Source organism: Ylistrum balloti, unplaced genomic scaffold (genome assembly GCF_031769215.1).
Source record: "Ylistrum balloti isolate Yb309-2 unplaced genomic scaffold, AGI_CSIRO_Ybal_v1 Utg369822, whole genome shotgun sequence".
NCBI classification, from domain to species: Eukaryota; Metazoa; Mollusca; class Bivalvia; order Pectinida; family Pectinidae; genus Ylistrum; species Ylistrum balloti.
Genome location: NW_026781989.1, coordinates 97322 through 122873, shown reverse-complemented (window position 1 = coordinate 122873; position 25552 = coordinate 97322). Strand labels below are relative to the sequence as shown.

Genomic DNA, 25552 nt, shown 5'->3' with positions numbered 1-25552 from the left:
GATCTGATTTTCAACCCCCATTGTGTAAAACCGCAATTTACCCAAAACAGATTCTCTCCATGAACTTGTCAAGCTCTCAATATTCTTTTATCTAACATTACGAATGTCAGACCTGTCGTACCTTAAAACCAAGGACTAAAGATGACTGAAAAATATTAGAAAAGTGACAATTGTAACGATTCTTAGTCACATAGGTCTATGAACCAGTGTTTTTTCAACTGAATGCCGATTTACGTTTCAAAATGTGGAAATCGAAGAACTCTCTTTTCTAGAGTAAATATCCACGTCATTCCTATACACAAATACCGTTTATTTGCTTTTGCTTGTATCCATATAATATAGACTAGGATAGCAATTGCATATAAGTTTCATGTTTCAATAACTTTTACTTGTTATATTACAGAATGGGGTATACATATTCATACTGGGTATTTAATGTAGCCACATGGAATGCAGATGTAAACTATATCGTCGAAGCTGTCGTAATTGTGTGTAATTGATTATGACTTACATATATATCAATATGTGATTTCGAAAAAAAATAATAGAAAAATGTAACCTGGATCAGTGACTTAATTTTTTCTTATTTCAGTTCAGTTTAGTTTCTATATCTGGTACTAGGACCTATTACCTTTATCTGGATTGTCCTCAGGGACGTTATCATTTCGAATAAGAGTGGCCTCGTTAGACAGGTTTTTCCTGTATGTCACATGTATTTGACCTATTTTGTAGTTTGCCTGTATTGTTTGGGATAACTTTGGAGTCAGTTTAGTTTGACGTAATCACTGTAATTCCTTTAATAACTGGTGTAAGAAAAGGAACTTTCCATAGTATAGAATATCAAAGAGAAAGGTTGTACAACTTTACAAATTGGGAGGGGGAAAAAGCATATCTATTTCTATAACATAAAACATCAAATTACTCTAAAAAATCTTAATATTTCACAATATTTCATATTAAACCTTACCCGCCCTAAAATTGCCATTATCCCTATGTGTAAACTACAATATCACTAGGGTTAGAACTACAATATCATTTGGGTTAGAACTACAATATCCCTAGGGTTAGAAGTAAATCATATGACAATAAGTACTTTCCAAAAATGCTGAATATATTTGGAGTACTTGTAACGTTTTAATGAATATAACAAACCTAAATACTCCTAAAAAGGAATTAGAATATAAAGTCGTCAGAGATCGAGGAGAAAACATACGTGCATTTGTATACATTTGAATTGAGCATTAAAGGGAATATTAATACATTAATGAGTCAATTGAGAAATGTTGCTAGTCAGTTTAATAAGGATCTATATAAAGATGGCTTAAGAACTCCATCACATTGTCTGTGTGGTAATGCGCCTGAAAACTCATACCATTTCTTTTTTAATGTCTATCCTTAAAAAAAAGGCTGGTGTAGGATTTACCAAATTTGATATCGACTTCAAAAGTTTTAGATGTATATTGTGGCAATACTAATTTCTAGAATATGTATTTAATGGAGCGTTCATTCATTAATGCTAAGAGAAGATCCCGGTAGATAATTCAAAATGTTACATATAGTTAACGAGATTATTATCCATTTGTTATCCACTAAATAAATGTGATGTTCCTTCTACAACATATGTTGATATATTTTAATATTGTGCATAAACCAGAGTCAAATAATACCTGGAAACCACGTGCAGAGACTTCATATGGTCATTTATTGGTGTGATTTTGACGTATATGCAAATTAATGATAATGCTATATATTCCATAATCAATCGATTGCTATGTTCAAATGAATAGAAATATCACAAACATGATGTTGGTGTAATAAGGGTATTGGTTTATGTTTAACATCACTTACTCAATTAAGGACACGTAAATTAACTTAGGATTTTTTTTTTTTCAAATTTGCTTTGAAATTATGCCATGCCGTCAGAAAGGGATATATTCATATCTTTAAGACATAAACAAATTTATCACATGATATGTTGATTCTATTGTTTATTTATTACATTCTAAAGATACTGATTTGTAGCATATTCAATATCATACCCATCCTTCATACTATGTTATTGGTTCAAAATTTATTCTAATCCCAAAATACTGAATTGTTTTAGATTTTCTTTATACAATTATGTTTAAATTTGTTTTCTTCCTTGGCATAAAGCTATATGAACCTATGGTTTCTTACACATTAATTTGTCAGTTTACTTTATTCAGTATTTTAAAATTTGATTTACGTAGAAATTACGGGATTCTTCAGTGTCAAGGTATAAGTGTGTTCTCACTTCAACTTGTATTATATATATGTTTTAAATTCATTGAAATATTTGATGTTGTACTGGAGGTCTTGGCGAGAGCTTATATAGGCTTTGTGCATGTTCCCAGTCCTATCGATTGCCTAAGCAATGAAATGTATTTGGAAATAATATTAGGTATGAAGGAGTGCAAGTACCGAGGTATCATATAACCTCGAATGTTGAATATAATATATCTATAGACGAATATCAAAAATATTGTCAGGACACTCCACGTACGCTGTCTGGGCTACGAGAGCGTATAGTCGAACTAAGTCAGTGTTTTGTTCTATATAAAACACGTCGCTGGCTCGTTCTGCTACAGTAAACGCAGTTTCAAGGTCAGCCGATCGACCGACTGTTACAAACGCCACTGTCACATTGTTCATACTCAAACTCTCTCGCTGTTGTACGATTTCGTCACGGTCTGACCAACCCTCATTAGAGAACATCACCAAAATTTTTCGTGCATCTGAACGGCTACCAGTAAAACCAGACTCGCGAGCAAACTCAAGTGCAGCACTGACGTTAGAATTCCGGTTTGTTGATGACAGACCTATTTGACTGTTAAGAAGTATCGCATCTCTATCTGTATATTGATTCAGAGAAAATTTGAACTGGGTTGTGAGATCAAATGTTGCCATTCCAACATACGTGTTAGAGTTATATTCAGTTGCCTTGTACAGCAAATCCTTCACTGTATCCAGCGTCTGTTGTAGCAACATCTGATGTTTTGAAACATCTACCAAAAATAGAATATCTACCATGGTGTGAAGGGCACAATCTGAAAAGAAGAAAATACTAAATAGACATGTAGTCAACTGACGACTTTGGAAATCGGTCATATACTGAGTTTTTTCCATGAACGGCAGTCCCGTTTCAGCTTAACCAACACCATGATTAAAAAAGTGACATTTCGTTTTACCTGTACAGTTAGAGCTGACGGTTTCCATGAATATTACGTCGGCAACATTATCTTCCTTGCCACATGGAAAGACATATTGCGAAGCAGTAGCTAACTGCAATAATTCCGTTTGATCAACTTGCTCCCCATTTCCAATAGCAAGAATTTTAACTCCCTGACTTCGCAAAACTTGAGCGTCGTATACGGCTTCTGTCCTCAGTGTAGAGAGTCCGTCTGAGATTATGATGGTATACTGCAAAACCTGAGACCTGGCGCCAAATGTAGATGACGAAGAAAAAATCTGAAATATTAATAAATGTTATTTAAGTCAATTGGAACTCTGAAATTAGTTATTCGAAGGAATTTATGCAGACGCATTCATTTATTACATGCGACACCTGAAGTACGTAATGTCACATGAATGTCGAGGAATTGAAAAAAGCAGTATTAGGTTTCAGGCAGCGTAACTCTTGATTTCTACGGAACACCATTTGCATTGTCTGATACATGACTCTGATCCGTGGGCAGGGATATCTCAAGCCGAGTGTAAGAGTGAGGCTACTCAGCAGCAAGAGACTTATCGATTCGTGCTCAGGCAAAATCTGACATGATTGTTGAGACATCCCTGTCTACAGACTATATTTTGATATTTTTCTGAAGTACCTACAAATAAGATCATAACATATCGGAAATTATTGCGGTAAACCGTGTACAAATTGCCCATTAAATGGGAGGGTATCTTATCGCGGCATAATTACACTACAATGAAATACATCACAGGATCCCTTCTTCGAGTGGCATCAAAGCCTGCACCAGCAGTCCTTCCTCATTCCATGTGAAATTCATCGTTAACCATATAGAAGGTATGGTGGAATTGGAAGCGCATTTCAGTCACACTCGCGACTTACCCGAGGTACTACATTCAAATTCCGTACCTACATATAACTAGCTAAATATTGTCCTCACCTCTCATAGTAATATCTAGTGAAAATAATACTGATATCGTTGAATAATGCAAAACTTCCAAATAACACATAAATAAGGTCATATTTTGGAGCAAAAACATTTCAATATACCAAACACAATCATGTAAGAACCCCTATGTAATGAATGGTTACTGGTATACGTGTTTTGCATACAGCAGGGGACTACCAGAACATATTCCTACCTCCTTTGCCTTGTCCAATGCTTTGTCGAGATAAGAAGGTCCCGCAATGGCGGTTATGTTGTCTATAGCGGCTATCATAGCTGTTTTGTTGGTGTAGGTATTGAAAGAAAATTCCACACTGACATCAAAGGAATATTTCAAGATGGCTACTTGGAAATCATCGATTCCTATCGATAATTTGTTAACAATCGACGTGACAATTGCTTTGGAATCGCTGAACTGCTTTTCAGCCCTAAACGAGGCATCCATTATGAAAAGAATATCAGCTGGCCCCGGTCTACAATCTGTAATTTTTTATTGTAAGTATGGCATATAATTTTGACTGACTTATTCGGTTAAAGCACAAATAAGATGAAAACAGACCAATTTATTTATTTTTTACTTTCATAATTACTGAGATGCATTGGTATACAAACCTCAAACATTCCTACATCCATTACTTCGAAATTATGAGGGTTTTTTTTATATATTATTTCACTTTTCAATTTGTCTCTTGTATCTTGCTATTTTACAGTTATTGCAATAATTTTTGCCCGATATGAGAATTTATGGAGTTCAAAAAGAAATACTCCACAAATTCTCTATGAAACCATCTATCTCATATTTTACAAGCTTCTCCCTTGTTAAAAAATATACCGTTCGCATCTACAATGTTTTATGGACACTGAGGATAGCAAACGTATATGAAAAAACAGATCATATTGATACATCTGCTATGATTTTTCACATCCATACTTTAAGGGTATACTATTTGAGAATCATTCAAATGACACAAAAGTGAACTATATACCTAGATGTAAAACCCAGAAAGGAAAGAAATATTGATAATTATTGAATAAGATTCCATCAGGCGACAGTTTCATCGGCCAGGAAACGTGGGTAATACCATGACCATAATGGTGTTAAAACCCAGGAAGCGGTTGAGGAAAAATAAAATCAGTTTGAATTAATAAATTCAATCAAAAATCGTATAACTAAGGTGTACAATATCCTACTCATTCTTACACGTGAAATGTATGTTATTACAATTAATTTGTTTTAATAGATGTCACAACCCAAGCACATTAAGATGGGAAATAAACCTTTTACCTGTTTCGCAGACAGTTCCAATGTATCTGTTAGTACAGGAGCAGTCGTAATTAGAGGCGACCCTATTGCACATCCCACCATTTAAGCAAGGGTCACTCAAGCAGGAGTCATCTAGTGATTAAAACATTGAAATCACATTCATTATTTTAATTAAAAGAAATTGTCTCTTACTAAATGGTATTATATTGTTTACATTGCGAAAAACACAGCTCATATTTAAAGATAATTGATTTTCCCATGCTTACTTTGTCATTAATTCAAATATCCATCAATTAATTCACTTTGAATACAGATCACGTGACTCCTATTCATCCATAAAATCGAACCCATGAGAATGTATGTCTAAACATGGAAACGATGTGAAAATGTATCATGATTGATTATAGATTTTCGACGTATAGACCGTATGTTTCCTCAAATTAATAGGCACAAATGAAGACGTTTGTTATTACAGATGATGATATTCATATCACAAACAGCGGGAACTTTTTATGGAGTGGAAGGATATACATCTTGGAAAACAATGTAACTTATCTGTCAGATACCATAGTAGCTCATTATCATTATTTACTTTCTTATTGTAAAAATGTCGGGCATTTGTTTGTGATAAATGCATAGTGCCAACATTGATACTTCGTTTTAATTATGTCATTCAGACATTTGAATCTTGTCAAAAATGTGGGATATTCTTAATTTCCAACGGGAAGTAACTCTTGTAAACAATTTTGTCAACATATGTAATACTCCGTTTTGTAACTTCATCTGTGTATGTTCAAATGCTACGTTCTTCATTACATCATACCTTGTGAAAACAAGTTTCATTTCTTATCTAGCTAGAAGAAATTTATTATTATTCGCAAATAATAGAACTAGATAAGTTGTACATTTTTATTTCTAAAGTTTTGTTTAATATCAATTTCATATAAATCATACAATTAGGAGTTATGACTTTATCCGATTTCTCCGAAAATAAGTTGACCAAATATAAATATGAAATAAAGTTGAAAAAAAAAAAAAAAAAAAAAAAAAAAAAAAAAAAAAAAAAAAAAAAAAAAAACAAAAAAAAAAAAAAAAAAAAAAAAAAAAAAAAAAACAAACAAAAACAAAAAACAAAAAAAAAAGAACAACAACAAAAAAAACCAAAAAAAAAACCTTTTTATTTAACTAGCTCTAAATAGCACTTGTAGACATTAATTTCATGTTATGCGCATTTGACAACTTCTGATTTTAGTGAGCTTCAATGCAGAAGTGAAAGATATTGTTTGATATACACCAGATATTAAATAATGTCTTTAACGTTAAAATGCTTCCTCTCCCATATATAAGGGATTAGGACAAGAATGACCGCAACATGCTCTCTAACGTTCGTTTAAGTAAGGAAACCAAAATGATCACAATGTACTATTATCACTAGATAATACCACTAGATCAGAACCAAAGATAAAAATGTCTCTAGAGTAATTAATAGACATATCCCGGTCGTTCCTCTATTTTTGATTTTACGAAACGATTTTGTTAACTCGTCGATATATTCTAAGTTGTGTTTGATTACTTACCGTATTCACACACGGTACCATAATACTCATTTGTACACGAACACCTGAAATTCCAGCCTCCGGTGTTAATGCATGTACCTCCATTTTCACATGGCGAACTATAGCAAGGATTCTCTGAAGTGAAAAAAAATCAATAAATATTTTTGAATATTTATCAGAATATTATGGAAGTAATGCGATGGAAGAATTTTGCAAAGTTTTGCATATGATTGTATGTATTAAGACAAACTAACATACTTTGAATAAGTTGTCATAAGTAAATGGAATCCTTCGATCAAATTTTAGAATAGAGGAAGCGCATTCTCAATAATTCGAACAATTCGTGTAATCTAAATATATGACAGTTTAAAAGGATATCAAATGCAATAAATAGAAACAAAAACAACTACTGTATAGCTAAGGCTAATGGCAATCATCAAACCATCAATGACAAACCATATGGTTTAATCCGTACTTTAGGGTGACAGTAGCACTGGATTGTTCAAATGACACTCAAGTGAATATTACTTCATAACTTCAATAAAACATAAGTACTAAAGACAAATCATGAATCAAATTCCACAAGGCAACAAGTTCAGCGTCTAGGACTCGTCCTTGATTCAAGGGACAAATTTCGGGTTATAGTTGTATAAACCTAGGAGTTACATTGTACATGTGACTGTGACCCTCAGAACATGTTAAAATTGAGGTCAAAATCTAAATCAAAGATGCATGATGTTCGTCACATTCGTGTCATATGCCAAGCATATTTGTATAAGTAGATAAACACCAAAGACCGAAGAATAGTCAAATGCTGAGAACGTGATGAAACACATCACTGTTATTCGAATTAGTCTCTTCAGAAAGAGATAGTTTACCTGTTTCACAATTAGTTCCGATGTATGTGTTTGTACAGGAGCAGTCGTAATCAGAGGCGACCCTGTTGCACGTACCACCATTTGAGCAAGGGTCACTTACGCAAGAGTCGTCTTAAAATTAAAAAGAAAGAAATAACACTCATACTATTAATAAATGGAACTTCTCTCCTAACAAAGGGGATGATATTGTTTTACGTTTTAATTAAGACTACTGTTCTTTTAGTATCATGAATTATCCTGTGTCTCATGTTTCCGTGATTCTGATATTAAACAATCAGTTGGTTTTGCATATCAGATATAACGGATAAAGTGATTTCTATTCATCCAGGAGATTTTACCTATATAAATCTATGAAAATAAAACGAAATTTAAACAAATGAAAATGTATGATGATTAGGTATTCCTATTATCATCACTAATAACCTCTATCGTGAGAAATGTATCGCGTGGTACAATACACCTCATGGAAGTCAATCATATATCATCTTTATGCAATGTTTACATCGATAGAAAATGTTGCAGTTTTTCAAATTTTCTGGAAATATATCTTGTCACACAGAAGAGTATTTAAAGAACAAAGAAAAAATCACATGTCAACAGAATCTCAATTCGAAATCAAAATAGATAAAACTAGCGTAAATATCACCAAAGAAAGCATGCCGACCAAACAACTGAACGGAAAATAAAATAAGATGTTCTGCAAAATATATGTTTTCTGTTCCAGTGACGACACTCACTGAGCGCAATCCTGGTGTTTCACAGTAAGTAATGGCACGTTCACAAATTAATACAAAGTTGATAAACAACGAAACCCCAAGGGACTAATTTAATAACTGAACAACAATAATTGATCAAGATTTATATGACATGGCCGTCGTTTCACTGATTCTTAGATCGAGTAACGATTTTCTTAACTTGTCGATATGTTCTAGTTGTGTTTGATAACTTACCGTATTCACATACGGTACCATAATACTCATTTGTACACGAACACCTGAAATTCCAGCCTCCGGTGTTAATGCATGTACCTCCATTTTCACATGGCGAACTATAGCAAGGATTCTCTGAAGTGGAAAAAGAATAATATTTGAAATATTTTTTTAATAATATTGAAGTGATGGTATATAAGGAATATTCTCAAAGTATTATATACGATACAAACCAATATGATGAAATAGCATATATTTAGAAACGATGTCGATGTTCTTCAAAACTGCAATATACATCGTTAGGCAAAAATGAATGACCACATTGAAATTTTAGAAATAAATGGGTGAGAGGTAAACCTAACATGCACTTCTACACACTAGTTCAGGGTAAGATTTACACGATAACAAAGTCATAAATAAAGACTTTTGAGAAGATTAACATAGAGGAGAATAAACATTTACTCCAAAGATAATTATGTCAATCCGTTAAATGTAAATATAAGATGACATTAAAAGAACATCACATGCTTTAAATAAAAATAAATATTTTCTGTATAGCTAATGTGAAGATCGGCGATAAAACTTATTAAAGAAAAACTAATATGACAAAAGAGATCATATGCTTTAATCTGTACTTGAGGGTTACAGTATTACGGAATTAAATCAATGACTCGCATGTAAATAGTGCTTTACAACTTCAATACAAAATAAGTACTAAATACAAATCATGAATCAAATTCAACTAAGAAACAAGTTCAGAGCCAAGGACTCGCCATTGATTCAAGGGGCATATCTACAACCTAGGAGTTACATTGTACTTGGGACCGTGAATCGCTTTCAAATTTAAGGTCAAAATCTAAATAAAAAATCGCACGATGTTATTTACATTCGCATCATATACCAAGCACATGTGTGTCAGTAGATAAACACCAAAGCCCGCCCGGAGAATTGTCAAATACTGAGAACCTGATGGTACATGACATTGTGATTCGAATTAGGTTCTTTAGAAAGAGATATTTTACCTGTTTCACAATTAGTTCCGATGTATGTGTTTGTACAGGAGCAGTCGTAATCAGAGTCAACCCTGTTGCACGTTCCACCATTTGAGCAAGGGTCACTCAAGCAAGAGTCGTCTTATAATTAAAAAGAAAGAAATCACACTCATAATATTAATTAATGGAACTTTTATCCTAACGAAGGGAATACCATGGTTTAACGTTATAATTAAGACTACCGTTTTTTTTTAAATATCATTGACTATTGCCTCTCTTGAGTTTCCTTGATTCAGATATCCATCAATCAGTTGGTTTTGAATATCAAGTATTATAGATAACGTGATTTATATTCATCCATGAGAGTTTACATATGGGAATCTGTCACAATAAAACGAAATTTAAACAAATAAAATGTATGCTGATCATTCATAGAACTACCTCTTATTGACTGTAATTAATCTCATACAAACAAGCAGACATGCAGATATATATATAACTATATGTGTTCACATCATCATCACTAATATCATGTATCTTAAGTAGTGCATCTAGTGGTACAATTCACCTTATGGAAGTCAATTATATATCATCATTGCGCAATGTTTAACTTGATAGAAAAAATATTGCGGTTAGTTTTTCCAAATGTTCTGGAAATCGGTCTTGTCACATAAAAGAGTATTGTAACAACTAAGGAAAACCCACATGTCAACTGAATCTAAATTCAAAATTAAATAAGATAAAACTAGCTTAAATATAACCAAGGAAAGCATGCCGACCACAAAATTGAACGGAAAATAAAACCAGATGTTCCGCAATAACACATGTCTTCTGTTCCAGTGTCAACACTCACTGAGCGCAAATCTTGGTGACTCACAGTAAGTAATGGCGCGTTCACAAATTAGGACAAAGTTAAAAAATAACGAAACATCCATGGACAAATTGATCAAGATTTATATGACATGGCCGTCGTTTCACTGATTCTTAGATCGAGTAACGATTTTCGTAACTTGTCGATATGTTCTAGTTGTGTTTGATAACTTACCGTATTCACATACGGTACCATAATACTCATTTGTACACGAACACCTGAAATTCCAGCCCCCGGTGTTAATGCATGTACCTCCATTTTCACATGGCGAACTATAGCAAGGATTCTCTGAAGTGGAAAAAGAATAATATTTGAATATTTTTTTAATAATATTGAAGTGATGGTATATAAGGAATATTCTCAAAGTATTATATACGATACAAACCAATATGATGAAATATCATATATTTAGAGCACCTGTCGATGTTCTTCAAAACTGCAATATACATCGTTAGGCAAAAATGAATGACCACATTGAAATTTTAAAAATAAATGGATGAGAGGTAAACCTAACATGCACTTCTACACACTAGTTCAGGGTAAGATTTACACGATAACAAAATCATAAATAAAGACTTTTGAGAAGATTAACATAGAGGAGAATAAACATTTACTCCAAAGATAATTATGTCAATCCGTTAAATGTAAATATAAGATGACATTAAAAGAACATCACTTGCTTTAAATAAAAATAAATATTTTCTGTATAGCTAATGTGAAGATCGGCGATAAAATTTATTAAAGAAAAACTAACATGACAAAAGTGATCATATGCTTTAATCTGTACTTGAGGGTTACAGTATTACGGAATTAAATCAATGACTCGCATGTGAATAGTACTTTACAACTTCAATACAAAATAAGTACTAAATACAAATCATGAATCAAATTCAACTAAGAAACAAGTTCAGAGCCAAGGACTCGCCATTGATTCAAGGGGCATATCTACAACCTAGGAGTTACATTGTACTTGGGACCGTGAATCGCTTTCAAATTTAAGATCAAAATCTAAATAAAAAATTGCACGATGTTATTTACATTCGCATCATATACCAAGCACATGTGTGTCAGTAGATAAACACCAAAGCCCGGAGAATAGCCAAATACTGAGAACCTGATGGTACATGACATTGTGATTCGAATTAGGTTCTTTAGAAAGAGATGCGTTACCTGTTTCACAATTAGTTCCGATGTATGTGTTTGTACAGGAGCAGTCGTAATCAGAGCCAACCCTGTTGCACGTTCCACCATTTGAGCAAGGGTCACTCAAGCAAGAGTCGTCTTAAAATAAAAAGAAAGAAATCACACTCATAATATTAATAATTGGAACTTCTCTCCTAACAAAGGGGATAATATTGTTTTGCGTTTTGATTGACTACTGTTCTTTTAGTATCATGAATTTTCCTGTGTCTCATGTTTCCATGATTCAGATATTAAACAATCAGTTGGTTTTGAATATCAAGTATTATACATAACGTGATTTATATTCAACCATGAGAGTTTACATATGGGAATCTGTCACAATAAAACGAAATTTAAACAAATAAAATGTATGCTGATCATTCATAGAACCACCTCTTATTGACTGTAATTTATCTCGCATAAACAAGCAAAACTAGAAATATATTACTATATGTGTTCATATCATCATCACTAATATCATGTATCTTAAATAGTGCATCTAGTGGTACAATTCACCTTATGGAAGTCAATTATATATCATCATTGCGCAATGTTTAACTTGATAGAAAAATTATTGAGGTTAGTTTTTTCAAATGTTCTGGAAATCGGTCTTGTCACATAAAAGAGTATTGTAACAACTAAGGAAAACCCACATGTCAACTGAATCTAAATTCAAAATTAAATAAGATAAAACTAGCTTAAATATAACCAAGGAAAGCATGCCGACCACAAAATTGAACGGAAAATAAAACCAGATATTTCGCAACAATACATGTCTTCTGTTCACAAGATTAATACGACATGGCCGTCGTTTCACTGATTCTTCGATCGATTAACGATTTTCGTAACTTCTCGATATGTTCTAGTTGTGTTTGATAACTTACCGTATTCACATACGGTACCATAATAATCATTTGTACACGAACACCTGAAATTCCAGCCTCCGGTGTTAGTGCATGTGCCTCCATTTTCACATGGCGAACTATAGCAAGGATTCTCTGAAGTGGAAAAAGAATAATCCTTGAATATGTTTTAATAATATTGAAATGATGGTATATACGGAATATTCTGAAAGCACCATATACGATACAAACCAATATGATGAAATATCATATATTTAGAGCACCTGTCGATGTTCTTCAAAACTGCAATATACATCGTTATGCAAAAATAAATGACCACATTGAAATTTTAAAAATAAATGGATGAGAGGTAAACCTAACATGCATTTCTAAACACTAGTTCAGGGTAAGATTTACACGATAACAAAATCATAAATAAAGACTTTAGTTAAAAGCTAGGAGTTACATCGTACATGTGACTGTGAACCCAATAACTTGTCAAAATTAAGGTCAAATCTAAATCAAAAGTTGCACGATGTTCTTCACATTCGTATCATATACCAAGTATATTTTTATTAGTAGAGTAACACCAAAGCCCGGAGAATAGTCAAATACTGAGACACTGATGGTACATGACATTGTGATTCGAATTAGGTTCTTTAGAAAGAGATATTTTACCTGTTTCACAATGAGTTCCGATGTATGTGTTTGTACAGGAGCAGTCGTAATCAGACCCAACCCTGTTGCACGTTCCACCATTTGAGCAAGGGTCACTCACGCAAGAGTCGTCTTAAAATTAAAAGAATTAAATCATACACATGATATTAATTAATGAAGCATCTCTTCTTACAAAGGGAATAATTATTGTTTTACGTTTTGATTAATATATCTGTTCTTTTAAAATCATTAATTATCCTCTGCCTCAAATCCTCTCGATTCAGATATCCGTCAATCAGTTGGTTTTGAATATCAAATATTATAGGTAATGTTCGTCCATGAGCTTTTACTTATGGAAATCTAAGACAACAATACGAAATTTAAACAAATGATCATTCTTAGAACTACTTCTTATTTACTGTAATTTATCTCATACAAACTAGCAGACATGCATATATATATGATTACAGGTGTTCATATCATCATCACTAATAACATGTATCTTGAGTAGTGTATCGAGTGGTACAATACACCGTATGGAAGTCAATCATATATCATCTTTATGCAATGTTTACATTGATAGAAAAATATTGCAGTTTTTCCAACGTTCTGGAAATAGGTCTTGCCACACAGAAGAGTATTTAAACAACTGAGGAAAAATGACATGTCAACAGAATCTAAATTTGAAATCAAATTAGATAAAACTAGTGTAAATATCACCAGAGAAAGCATCGCGACCAAATAAATGAACAGAAAATAAAACAAAATGTTCCGCAACGATATATGTTTTCTATTCCAGTAACGACATTCACTGAGCGCAAATCTTGGCGACTCACAGAAAGTAATGACACATTCACAAATTAAAACAAAGTTGATAAACAACGAAACCCCAAGGGACTTATTTGATAACTGAACAACTTTGATTGATCAAGATTTATATGACATGGCCGTCGATTCACTGATTCTTAGATCGAGTAACGATTTTCTTAACTTGTCGATATGTTCTAAGTTGTGTTTGATTACTTACCGTATTCACATACGGTACCATAATAATCATTTGTACACGAACACCTGAAATTCCAGCCTCCGGTGTTAATGCATGTGCCTCCATTTTCACATGGCGAACTATAGCAAGGATTCTCTGCAGTAGGAAAAGGAACGTTGTGAATGATATTGGAAGACGGGGTATGATGATTATCCTCGAAGGATAGCATATTACACAAACGTACTTTAAGGGTATACTATAACAGGTTCATACATTTAATTTCAATAAACCAATAAATAAACACAATTAATGAATCGAATTGCATTGTGCGACAATCAGTTTTCCAGACTCATCATTAATTATCAGGGCCGATTGATGTTGAAACCTGAAGGTGCATGTAACAGCGAAAACCCGAAAATGTTGAAATTGAAGTCAACATCTAAATAAAAACATTGCACAATATCCCTTTCATTGGTACAATACAATAACAAACGCATTTGTATCCGTAGACAAACGTCAGAACCCGAAGTATATTCTGATGGTGAGGACATAATGAATAATATTATAGTGATTGGAAAGAGATATTTTACCTTTTTCGCAATTTGTTCCGATGTATGTGTTTGTACAGGAGCAGTCGTAATCAGAGCCAACCCTGCTGCACGTTCCACCATTCAGACAAGGGTCACTCAAGCATGAGTCGTCTTATAATTAAAAGAATGAAACCACTCATATGCAATTCATTTCAAGAATTTATAGAATAACAAATATAATGATGTTGTTTTACGTTTTGACTGGTTTTTAAGATCATTAATTACCCAGTAACATTACTTGGATCGATTTAAGTGGCCGTCGTTTCTCTGGTGCTTATTTTGGTGAATGGTTTTCCGAACTTGTCGATATATTTTGTTTAGATTAATAACTTACCATATTCACATACGCTGCCATAATACTCATTTGTACATGAGCACGTGAAATTCCAGCCTCCGTTGTTATTGCATGTACCTCCATTTTGACATGGCGAACTATAGCAAGGATTCTCTGTATTAAAAGCAAAAAAACTATGAATGTATGTGATTACTTTTACAGTAATTGGATTTAAAACTTATCCTCTCGGTTTGTTATGTGATATAAACTAATAACATGAAATATCATGTTTGGTAAGGCGTCGATGTTCATTGAAACTGCAAATATGTTCCAAGAAAAAATAAATTCCCAATATTGGAAATTCAAAAGTAATTGGATGACAGATATAATCAGTATGCAGTGTTTTAAAAGAAAATACAAAAAAAAAAATGATATTAGAAGCACGTTTTGATAACATCAGTAAAGAGGAAGAAGGTGAAGTAACCCCATAACTCCATCGATCCTGTAAAACATGGAAATTCAAAACTTGGAAGGAACAGCGAATTCTATATATAAAATAAGAAGTGTCGTGCTGGTTACCGCTAAAGTATGTGGCAACACCAACAAATTGCGAAGCATCCTTGAAAGACGTACAGTCAGTTTCCAACTTTTGAAGCATAAGATGAAGCAAACAGATTACATAGAACCTAGTTGAGTATTCGTGGTATTTCATGCCTGTGAGAGAGATAAGCAATTATGAAAAATAGTTTATAGTCACTAGATAAAGCAAACGATAAAAAAATTCACTAGTCAGGAATCCCTGTAAAAATGGACATTATTTATGAAATGGTATGTTTTGAATACTACCAATAGCAGAAATTTCAAAACTGGCTTGCAAACTAAAGTACATTTTAGGAGCATTCAGTACAGGTTTCGTTGAAATAATTTAAAGACTCTAACAATAAAAATTACGTCAATTATGTAAGTTTAACAAGGATGTCGTATCAGAACTAGATTTTTAAAAAAGGGAGGGAAATACAGTTGAATATTGAGATTGACGATTACAAACTTACTTACAAAACAGATCGTATGGGCTAATCTGCATTGATCTTCGACATGAATATTTTTGAGGTTATAGTATCTAATAATAGTTCAATTGACACGCACGTTAATAATACTTCTTCACTTAAATGGAGATAAACAAAGACAATCAACTTATCAAATTCCATCACGTGACAATTTCAGCTTCCAGATGCCTATCGGGGTTTTAGTGTTGACACCTATGAGATATATAGGACTGCTGAAAGCAAACCTGTTGAAATTAAGGTTAAAATCTACACAAAGCCAACACATTTATGTTAGTGGATGACAAACGTCAAAACCCGAAGCGTTTTCTAATGGTGAGGATATGATCAATCATATGGTGATCCTAATTTGTTTCTTTAAAAAGATATATTTTACCTGTTTCGCAATGAGTTCCGATGTATGTGTTTGTACAGGAGCAGTCGTAGTCAGAGGCAACCTTGTTGCACGTTCCACCATTTAGGCAAGGGTCACTCAAGCAGGAGTCGTCTTATAATTAAACGAATGAAACAGCTCTCATGATAATAATTATAAGATTTTTTTTCATAACAAACATGATGATATTGTTTCACGTTTTGCTTCAGACAACTGTTCTTTTGAGTTGGTTGATCATCCCGTGCCTCATGTAAACCATTTTTCGTTGATGCATCAATCAATGTAATTTGAATAGCAAGTGCCTCATGTAACCCATTTTTCGTTGATACATCAATCAATGTAATTTGAATAGCAAGTGCCTCATGTAAACCATTTTTCGTTGATGCATCAATCAATGTAATTTGAATAGCAAGTGCCTCATGTAAACCATTTTTCGTTGATGCATCAATCAATGTAATTTGAATAGCAAGTGCCTCATGTAACCCATTTTTCGTTGATACATCAATCAATGTAATTTGCACAGCAAGCGTGATTCTTTGTGTGGATAATTATTTTCCGAACTTGTCAATATTGTATAGATGTGTTAAATAACTTACCATGTTCACATACGCTGCCATGATACCCATATGTACACGAACATGTGAAAGTCCACCCTTCGTTGTTGATACACGTACCTCCATTTTCACAAGGCGAACTATAGCAAGCATTCTCTGTAGAAAAAAAAAAGAAAAAATCTGAGGATACCATTAAAGTAATTGAATGTAACGTTTATCTTCAGAATTCTGTCCATCATTCATACTAACAACATGACTAATATTTGAATTAGTTGTCACTGTTCATTACAACTGCAATATATTTCCTCAAGCAAAACTAAATTATCATGTTCGAAAATTCAAAATTAATTCGGTAAGAGGTAAACCTCATATTCCATGTTTAAATACTAGGTCTATACAAGACTTGAAAGAAGACAAATCAGTATCACCTTTTGCAGTATATTCGAAAACTTTAAAAGGACATCAAATGTTTTTTTATATAGAGGTTTACGGCTAAAACAAGTGGCATCAACATGAACAAAATTGCGAACCATTCTAGGAAGACTTTTAGTCATTTTAAAACTCTTAAAGCATGAGATGAAACGAAACGATTACATAGCGGCTAGTCTAGTATTCCACGTTCTTGCTGGAAGGAACGATAATCAATTATGAAAATGATTTCTAGTCGCTGGGTAAAGTAGGCAGTTCCAGATAAAGAAGCCAAACCTCTAGTGAGGAATCATTATGAAATTGAGTTTCTAAAGCGGAGCAATGCTTATTAAATACATCTAGTCTTAGAAATAAGAAAAAGCTAAATTACCGTTACAAAAACATCGTATAAGAAAACAATGCGAATAAGCATAAAGAAAATAGTGAAGCGTTATGGAAAGTGACCATTATAAATGCACACAAGAAAACAAGCCATTGCGTTTATCTGCATGCATGCCCTTAAGTTTATACTATTACAGTATTTTTCAATCAGAACGTGTTGAAACTTTGGTCAAAATCGAAATAAAGAGTAATTGGTATGATATTATGAGCTTATTTGTTTGAGTAAGCAAACGTCAAAACTCGTAGTATATTCAAATGGTGACGACGTGATAAATCATATTTTAGAAGTTCGACTTTGTTTCTTAAGAAAGAGATATTTTACCTGTTTCGCAATTAGTTCCGATGTATGTGTTTGTACAGGAGCAGTCATAGCCAGAGCCTACACTGTTGCATGTTCCACCATTAAGGCAAGGGTCGCTCAAACAAGAGTCGTCTTGTAATTAAAAGAACGATATCATGCTGACTATATAAATTCAAAAAACTTGTTTCATAACAATTGCAATCTCATTGTTTTTATATTTTGGATCTGAATTCAAATTGAATATCAATTATTCCAGATAATGTGATCACTATTTATGATTATAATGTTGGTAGAAACAAAACATCAATAATAAGTTATGGAGATTGACGATTACAGACTGCAATGATTTTCCACACCCGTACTTAATACTTTTAATACTTTTACAGGATCGTTCAAATGACAAAAAGAGAATGACGAACCTTAACAGTATAGTAGAAATAAGCACAGTGTCCGGAACAGAAAGTGTTATCTGTTTGAACAACGACACTCACAGTGTAAATATTGATCAATTGAAATAAGAAATGTCATGTTCCCAAATGTAAAGGCCCAACAACAACGAAATCACTCGGAACTACCACACTAACGTCTGTCTAGCGTGAATGAATAAGTTATCAGTATTCTGGATTAAGACAAGGAATCATAGCTAGATTAGGTACATAATTCATAAACAGCTAGCTGAAATAGATCATCCTCGTTGCTTATTTAATGATTATAAACAACTTTGTTCATAATATATACAATGTATGTAATAAGTAGTGATTGTATAGTGTGTCAGCTCTTGTATTTTGAATTAACTTTGTCTCCGCCTTTCATACTTTTAGATAATGTAAACGACATTCTAATTTCTAAATGTTCAACGGGAAGTAACTCTTCTAAACCATTTTCCAACATATGTAATTCTCCGTTACTTAACGTCATCCTTTTTCCACGTTCGTTATCTTAAATTTCGTGAAAACAAATAAAAGTTTTTTTAGTAGCTGTAATATAGACATATACTCTACCGTTACGAAAGATGGTAAAAAATCAGAGGACGATACCACGAACATACAAAGATTTTGGGAACTGCAACATGGGACTTTTCCGCGTATTCCTGTTTTCGTTTACAATAAGATCCCAAGACCTTCCATCTGGGCCAACAAACGTGATTCACATTGACTTAAAATGGTTATGGGTTAAGGAACGTATATTTGGCCACATAAGGCATGTTTCAAGTTTTGTCAGTGGAAACGCATGTGGCGGATTGTTCTACCAGTTCAATTTTCTAAATATTGCTGACGGAAATATCGGATAATTTTTCCGATATAGGTAAGGCATGAAAACAAAGATAGTTGCAAGTATAAGATGTTAACAACTTTAACGTTGGGGTTTAAGGCTATAATAACATAAAATTTATATAAATTAAACCATGAACAGCGCTGTTTTCCTGTAGGCCGAATGCAGCTTACGATTATATTGCCTCAAAACCGAATAGGAAAGTATTTTCTCACTAACATGATTTGTAAACCTGAGAGGATCGGTGGTACTACTAGAATGTCCATATCTATCCATCCACTTTCGATTTTCAAAGTACGTACTTTACAGCATGTTCATTATCAACTTACCATATTCACAAACGCTGCCATAATATCCGTAAGTGCACGAGCACGTAAAGTTCGATCCACCCTCGTTGTTACATGTCCCTCCATTTTCACATGGCGAATCATAGCAAGGATCCACTATGGTAGGGAAACATAAAACGCGATGTATAACTGTTCATAGAAATAAGGAGTTTTGCTCTCGATATAAACTTATAGTATGGACTGTCACTCCTGAATTAGTCGGTAAAATGGGTAGTTCATTTCCATAAGAACATTATGTCACAAATTTGAAAATTGATAAAGTGAGAAGTAAAGCGAGTACACGTACATGTATATGCATGTAAGTTCTATACGAAAAGAATTGTGAAGATATTACAAATGCCAATGACCTCCTCCCAATAACACACTTGCTTCCATCTATGATAAATACTCCTACTCAACATGCAGGTTATGTTAATGGAGTGGACACATACAAACTAGCATAAAAAGCATACATAACGTTCTAACTTGTACGACACTGATGTATGTGCAATCATCTATGTCACTGACACACATAATACTATATTTAACTTATCCTAAACATCCTTATGCCATATGAACGCTTGGCATATTTAAGTTAAACCCTTAAGCATATATAAAGGTGTGAACAGAATCAATTGTGTTAAAATAGTAAAATATTTTATACCTGTTTCACAAGTAGTTCCGATATATCTGTCGCTACAGGAGCATGTGTATTCAGAGTCGACCCTGCTGCACGTCCCGCTATTCAAGCAGGGGTCACTGAGACAGGAATCAACTTGCAAGTTAAAAAAGAATAATCATGTTAGACAAGGACAATATTGTCTTTGCAAGTCAAACAGTTATTACTGCGAAACTATGCATGTACTTTCAGGTGGCGTCACGTTTTTCTCGATTTTTTTATCACAACAAATGAATACGCTATAATTAATTACATGTGGCGCATAGAGATCATCTACTCAATAGATATTATGCTGGCAAACTAGATAAATTAAACAAAAACATGAAATCACATATACATGAAAAAATATGATGTTACAGCAGTTCAAACATACAAACATACATGCAATGATATTGCACCTTGGTGATGCTACAGTCAAACTTCTATGAATCGAACTTCGATTATTCAAATCTCTCAATGTATCGAAGATTTTGCCCTGTCCAGAATTTTATTCCTATGTATTCCTACTAACTAAACCCTTTATGAATCGAAGTTTTATAAATCGAACTTTTCGATGTATCGAAGGGTTTTCACGGAATGTAAGCTATGATAACACAGTCATTGACGCCTAGAAGAAAACATTTACCTGTATTGTACTGGTATTTACGCCCCGCGGCAAAATTTCACACATTTTGACGAAAAGTGCAATCCGACGATGGGATAACGATAGTCCGCTTTCATTAGCTCTGTGTTACGGAGCAAATTCATGACTGGACACAGCTTAAAATTGAACTACTTACTTACAAGTCATAATAATTAATCAAAGATAATGGGACGTCGTGTGATGTTCATCGCCGTCATTGCGGTAAAAGCATTTAGTTGGGTCTAATTTGCGGAATTGTGAAAACAATCGGTGGAAATCCTATCACTTGTATGATGATTTCATTTATTCACAAAGTTTCACTTTTCAGTTTTAAGCAAAAAAGCATGAAAACACAGGGATTTATTAGTCAACCAATCAAAACAACGGATAAAACGTCCTACTTCCGGGTATCTCAACAAACCAGTATATGGTATTATGTCATACAGCTGTGACAGCGAGGTAGTTTGATGGATTATAGCTAAAGCCATTCTTACGACATTTAAATATACCCGTAAATCTATATTTAAAAAAAGACATTTAAAGGTAATGAACCTTGGACGGATAATGATTGAGTATGTCTTACTGTAATACAGGTTGCGTTTGTGTGTTTTTCAAACCGAACAGGAAAGTATTTTAAAGCTCAAATGATTTGTAAACCTGTCGGTATCGGCAGAACTACTGGAGTGTTCAGATTTGTCCATTCACGTTCGACTTTCCGAGGTGTTTGATTGGTTTTACACTTTACAGTATTATAGTATCAACTTACCATATTCGCATATGCTGCCATAATACCCGGAAGAGCACACGCACGTAAAGGCTTGTCCACCGTCGTTGATACACGTTCCTCCATGTTCACATGGCAAACCAAAGCAAGCATTCGCTGTGGTAAAAAAAATGCAGAATGGTGAATAAGAAACAGCGATGAAAAAATGGTAATAAAGAGAAAGTAGATTAACAGAAAAACAGAAAAAACAACAAAACAAAGAGAAAGCCAAAAGACTTAGTCACCATACTTGATAAAGGACACAAACGTTTCAGCAGTTAGCTAACGAAGTTTTCAATCGCTGTATTAGGATCAACATCCACTCAGATATATAAACTTTGTTTCATATTGTTTAAAGCGATAATGTTTAAATAATCTATACTTTCATTTGACAAATATTGATCCCCAGAAAAACGATTTGATATTAGTATTTTTATTGATGTTTTCATAATAGATTATGTAAGGTATCTATTTGATACAACGTGAAATATATTACCAGAACATCCAAGTTCGAAGTGGGCGGGACATGGCACAGATAAATAACAGGTGTATCCAATCCCGCAATGTCCAGGATAAATAGCGCAGAAGTGTTCACGGTTCGATTCAACGTAATTCTGAAAAAATACATCATTGGTGTCCTTCAAGTGTCATTTTCTATACATAAGATATAAAGGTATACTGAATTTCATCTTTCCAAAATTGTATTTATTCTTTATTTCTATGGTATTGTATATCAAGATTTTATTTTTGTTGTCATAAACACATGTAGATATTAACCAGGATTAAAATCGAATACAGTTTTCAAAACCATGTTATTGTATCTTATTTCAGGAGCATTTTCATTTGAGTTAAACATTTAAACTCAAGTTAATGAGGCTTATATACTGTATTACAGTTAGCTATATCACAATAGTGTTTCGGTAATATATAAGATGAGAAATATGATACTAAATCTTGATTCAGTATACTTTTTACTTCTACATCTTCTATTGTTTACCATACATTCCATTTTATTGCTCTCGCAGTATGGTTCATTATTTTGACATTGAGTAGCGCTCCGGCGATTCAGCCAGTGATTCTGTGGAATGAAAGCCATAGCCATCGATTTCGAGAGGAAATGGTGACTGGCTTCCTTGTGTCCTGCGTGACCTGTTACCTCTATGATAAATAAGTAAAAAGATCAAACTTGATTATTTCATGTTTTCCCTAAGACGACACGATACGATATATTACAGAGCTAAACGTACGTATATCAAATCATCCAATATGACCCGATTACCTTCTTATTGAAAACAGTCCGCCCCATCTGCTGAATGAAAACAATACGAATCTAGTTTTTACTGACAACAATAATATCATCCAGTCTAACCATTGAATCAATCACACTTTCTGACACAACCATAGGGTCTGTTTATCCTAATTTTCCCTTTTGATTCCACCCAACTTATTGCATTAAACAGCTGAGCCCATACTACCCACCTACAGTAAAAAACTGTCTCCGCCCAGCTACTGACAAAAAACAATAGCGCTTCCCACGGTACTGACTTAAAACTTAAATTCCAGCTCATCTATAGGCTGAAAACTTTAGAGCATACCCTACATATTAAATGTAATCATTCGACAGTAAGCAGTCCGACCCATCTACTGACAGAAAAGAAAAGAATCAATCCTATATACCGACACAAAACAATAGCGTCCATCCTGTCTGCTGAGTAAGGGAAAAAGGATAAATACCACCTACTGACACAGAATAAAAGCCTCAATCCCATCTACTTAAACAAAGGAATAGGATCACTTTTACCTACTGACACAAAATGATATCGTCTATCCCACCTAGTAATAGTAGATCCCGCCATTTAAACTACTTGCACAAAACAATTGTTTCCTCACCCTATTGATTGAAGCCAACTGACAAAAGACAGAAAAAAAATAGAGTCCACCACACTTACTAACAAAAACAATAGATCTACTGACTAACATAGTAGAGACCAACCTATCTGCTGACAAAAATAAAAAAGAATGGGTCTACAAACTGCAGAGCAAACAGAGTTCGCCCAAGTACTAAAAAATTGAGTCCGCTCCACCTACTAAAAATAAACAGTGAAGTATGACACACTAAGTACAAAAACAAACGTGCAGAACATCCTATTCGACAATATAATAGAACAGATTGCTAGCAATTAAAAGATTTATAATGATACATATGACAACAAGAGTCAGCGTGATGGACGTCAGTCAACACAGAAGTGAGATATGATTCTCCGAGCAACACAATAGTGCTGATGACAATACCAATGTAGTATATAACACGCCCACTATCACGAAGATAAAGAGTAAGGAGTACCAGGTTTCATGCATACTTACAAAACTAATTATGTATATGACACAACGAGCCATCAGTCACTTAAACAACTTTTCGTATATAAGAGTGAGTATATGTAGCACATCATCGTTGTTTTAAAAAAATCTGTAATTAGGCCATTTTATGTTTAAATCCTATCAGAAAGTGAGACGACGTATCCATAATTTATTACGATTAAGACATATTTACTTATTTAATATCAATTCCTTCATTTTGGACATTATTTCATATAAGGGAGTTTATATTTGATACACATTTATGTTGTTTTTTATCTAACTTACCGGTTAACAAGCATATAACTGCTATGACAGTCATTTCTTTCATTGTCGACATTTCTGAAGGTCACTATCAAAAGAGAGCGTAAAGAAAAAAACTAATTCTGTTTTTTAAATACTCAATTCCAGTCAGAGAGTAAGCAAAACACACAACAGCGCTGTGTGATCGTGACAAAGGAAGTTGTAAGTCAACAGAAATACGATGCCATTACAGCAGTTTAAAGTATAGTACTATATTAAACAAGGTATACACTTTTTTACCGTTTAATACAGCTGTGTTGGATTTTTCTAATGTAATTGTTTATGGATTTAAAATCAAATGTTCCTTTTTTATTTTTCACATCACTAAGCAACAACTTAACACACAAAAATGAGTTGATCAGTACTAAAAGTACATCGACTATATCAAATGGTATATGCTGAAAGATTTTTTTCTAAATACTTTCAAATGCGTCTATTATAAGATTTTGTATACTTTTTCTGTAAACTAGTTACGATTTTTTTAAGATAAACGTTGAGAAATAAGTGTCTTAATAAAATTTATTTTAGATGTTTTTCATTTATTTCAGTATATTGTTATCTTAACCATGAAAATTTACTGAAAATAAACCTATCGAAGTATTTGATACCTTACCTTGGCGTGTAAAACGTCTGCTGTATAAACTGCTACACACCGGTAAAGGTGTTATATAACGGAAGACACTATGTTAGCTCGAGACGTACCTTAATATTTGTTTTATATGTATTTTTGCGGAAACTGTTGACCAATTATATTGTGTTACTAGTGAAAAGCTGGTTTTGGTTTTTCCATTTTCGCCTTCAACCAGGAAGATTTTAACACATGAATGACTTTAAGTGCTTTACTTATACATGGTCTTTCCTTTAAACACATTGACTAGCCGTACCAACTCAACTCACAAGATACAACTCGTTTGACAGCTTGAATTCGATATATGTTTATTTGTTGATAA

The 25552-nt window shown here is 33.4% G+C and overlaps 1 protein-coding gene across 1 annotated transcript; it reads right to left on the bottom strand.

Annotated features, from left to right (window-relative positions):
- Nucleotides 1-2481: 2481 nt before the first annotated feature.
- On the bottom strand, nucleotides 2482-24639 carry LOC132545062 (von Willebrand factor A domain-containing protein 2-like). Its single transcript, XM_060208730.1, has 8 exons — nucleotides 24588-24639; nucleotides 22942-23102; nucleotides 22441-22558; nucleotides 19884-19997; nucleotides 5446-5556; nucleotides 4357-4640; nucleotides 3210-3489; nucleotides 2482-3068 (listed from the first exon to the last, which is right to left on the bottom strand). The coding sequence occupies exons 1-8, from the start codon at nucleotides 24637-24639 to the stop codon at nucleotides 2482-2484; spliced, it is 1707 nt and encodes a 568-aa protein (XP_060064713.1).
- Nucleotides 24640-25552: the final 913 nt, after the last annotated feature.

Excerpts from the sequence above, each read along its gene's own strand:
- LOC132545062 (XM_060208730.1), bottom strand. The coding sequence starts at position 24,639 with ATGTCGACAATGAAAGAAATGACTGTCATAGCAGTTATATGCTTGTTA. Across the intron at positions 22,559-22,941 it reads GCAATAAAATGGAATGTATG|AATTACGTTGAATCGAACCG; the intron begins GTAAACAATAGA and ends GTATTTTTTCAG. Across the intron at positions 3,069-3,209 it reads CGTCAGCTCTAACTGTACAG|ATTGTGCCCTTCACACCATG; the intron begins GTAAAACGAAAT and ends TCTTCTTTTCAG.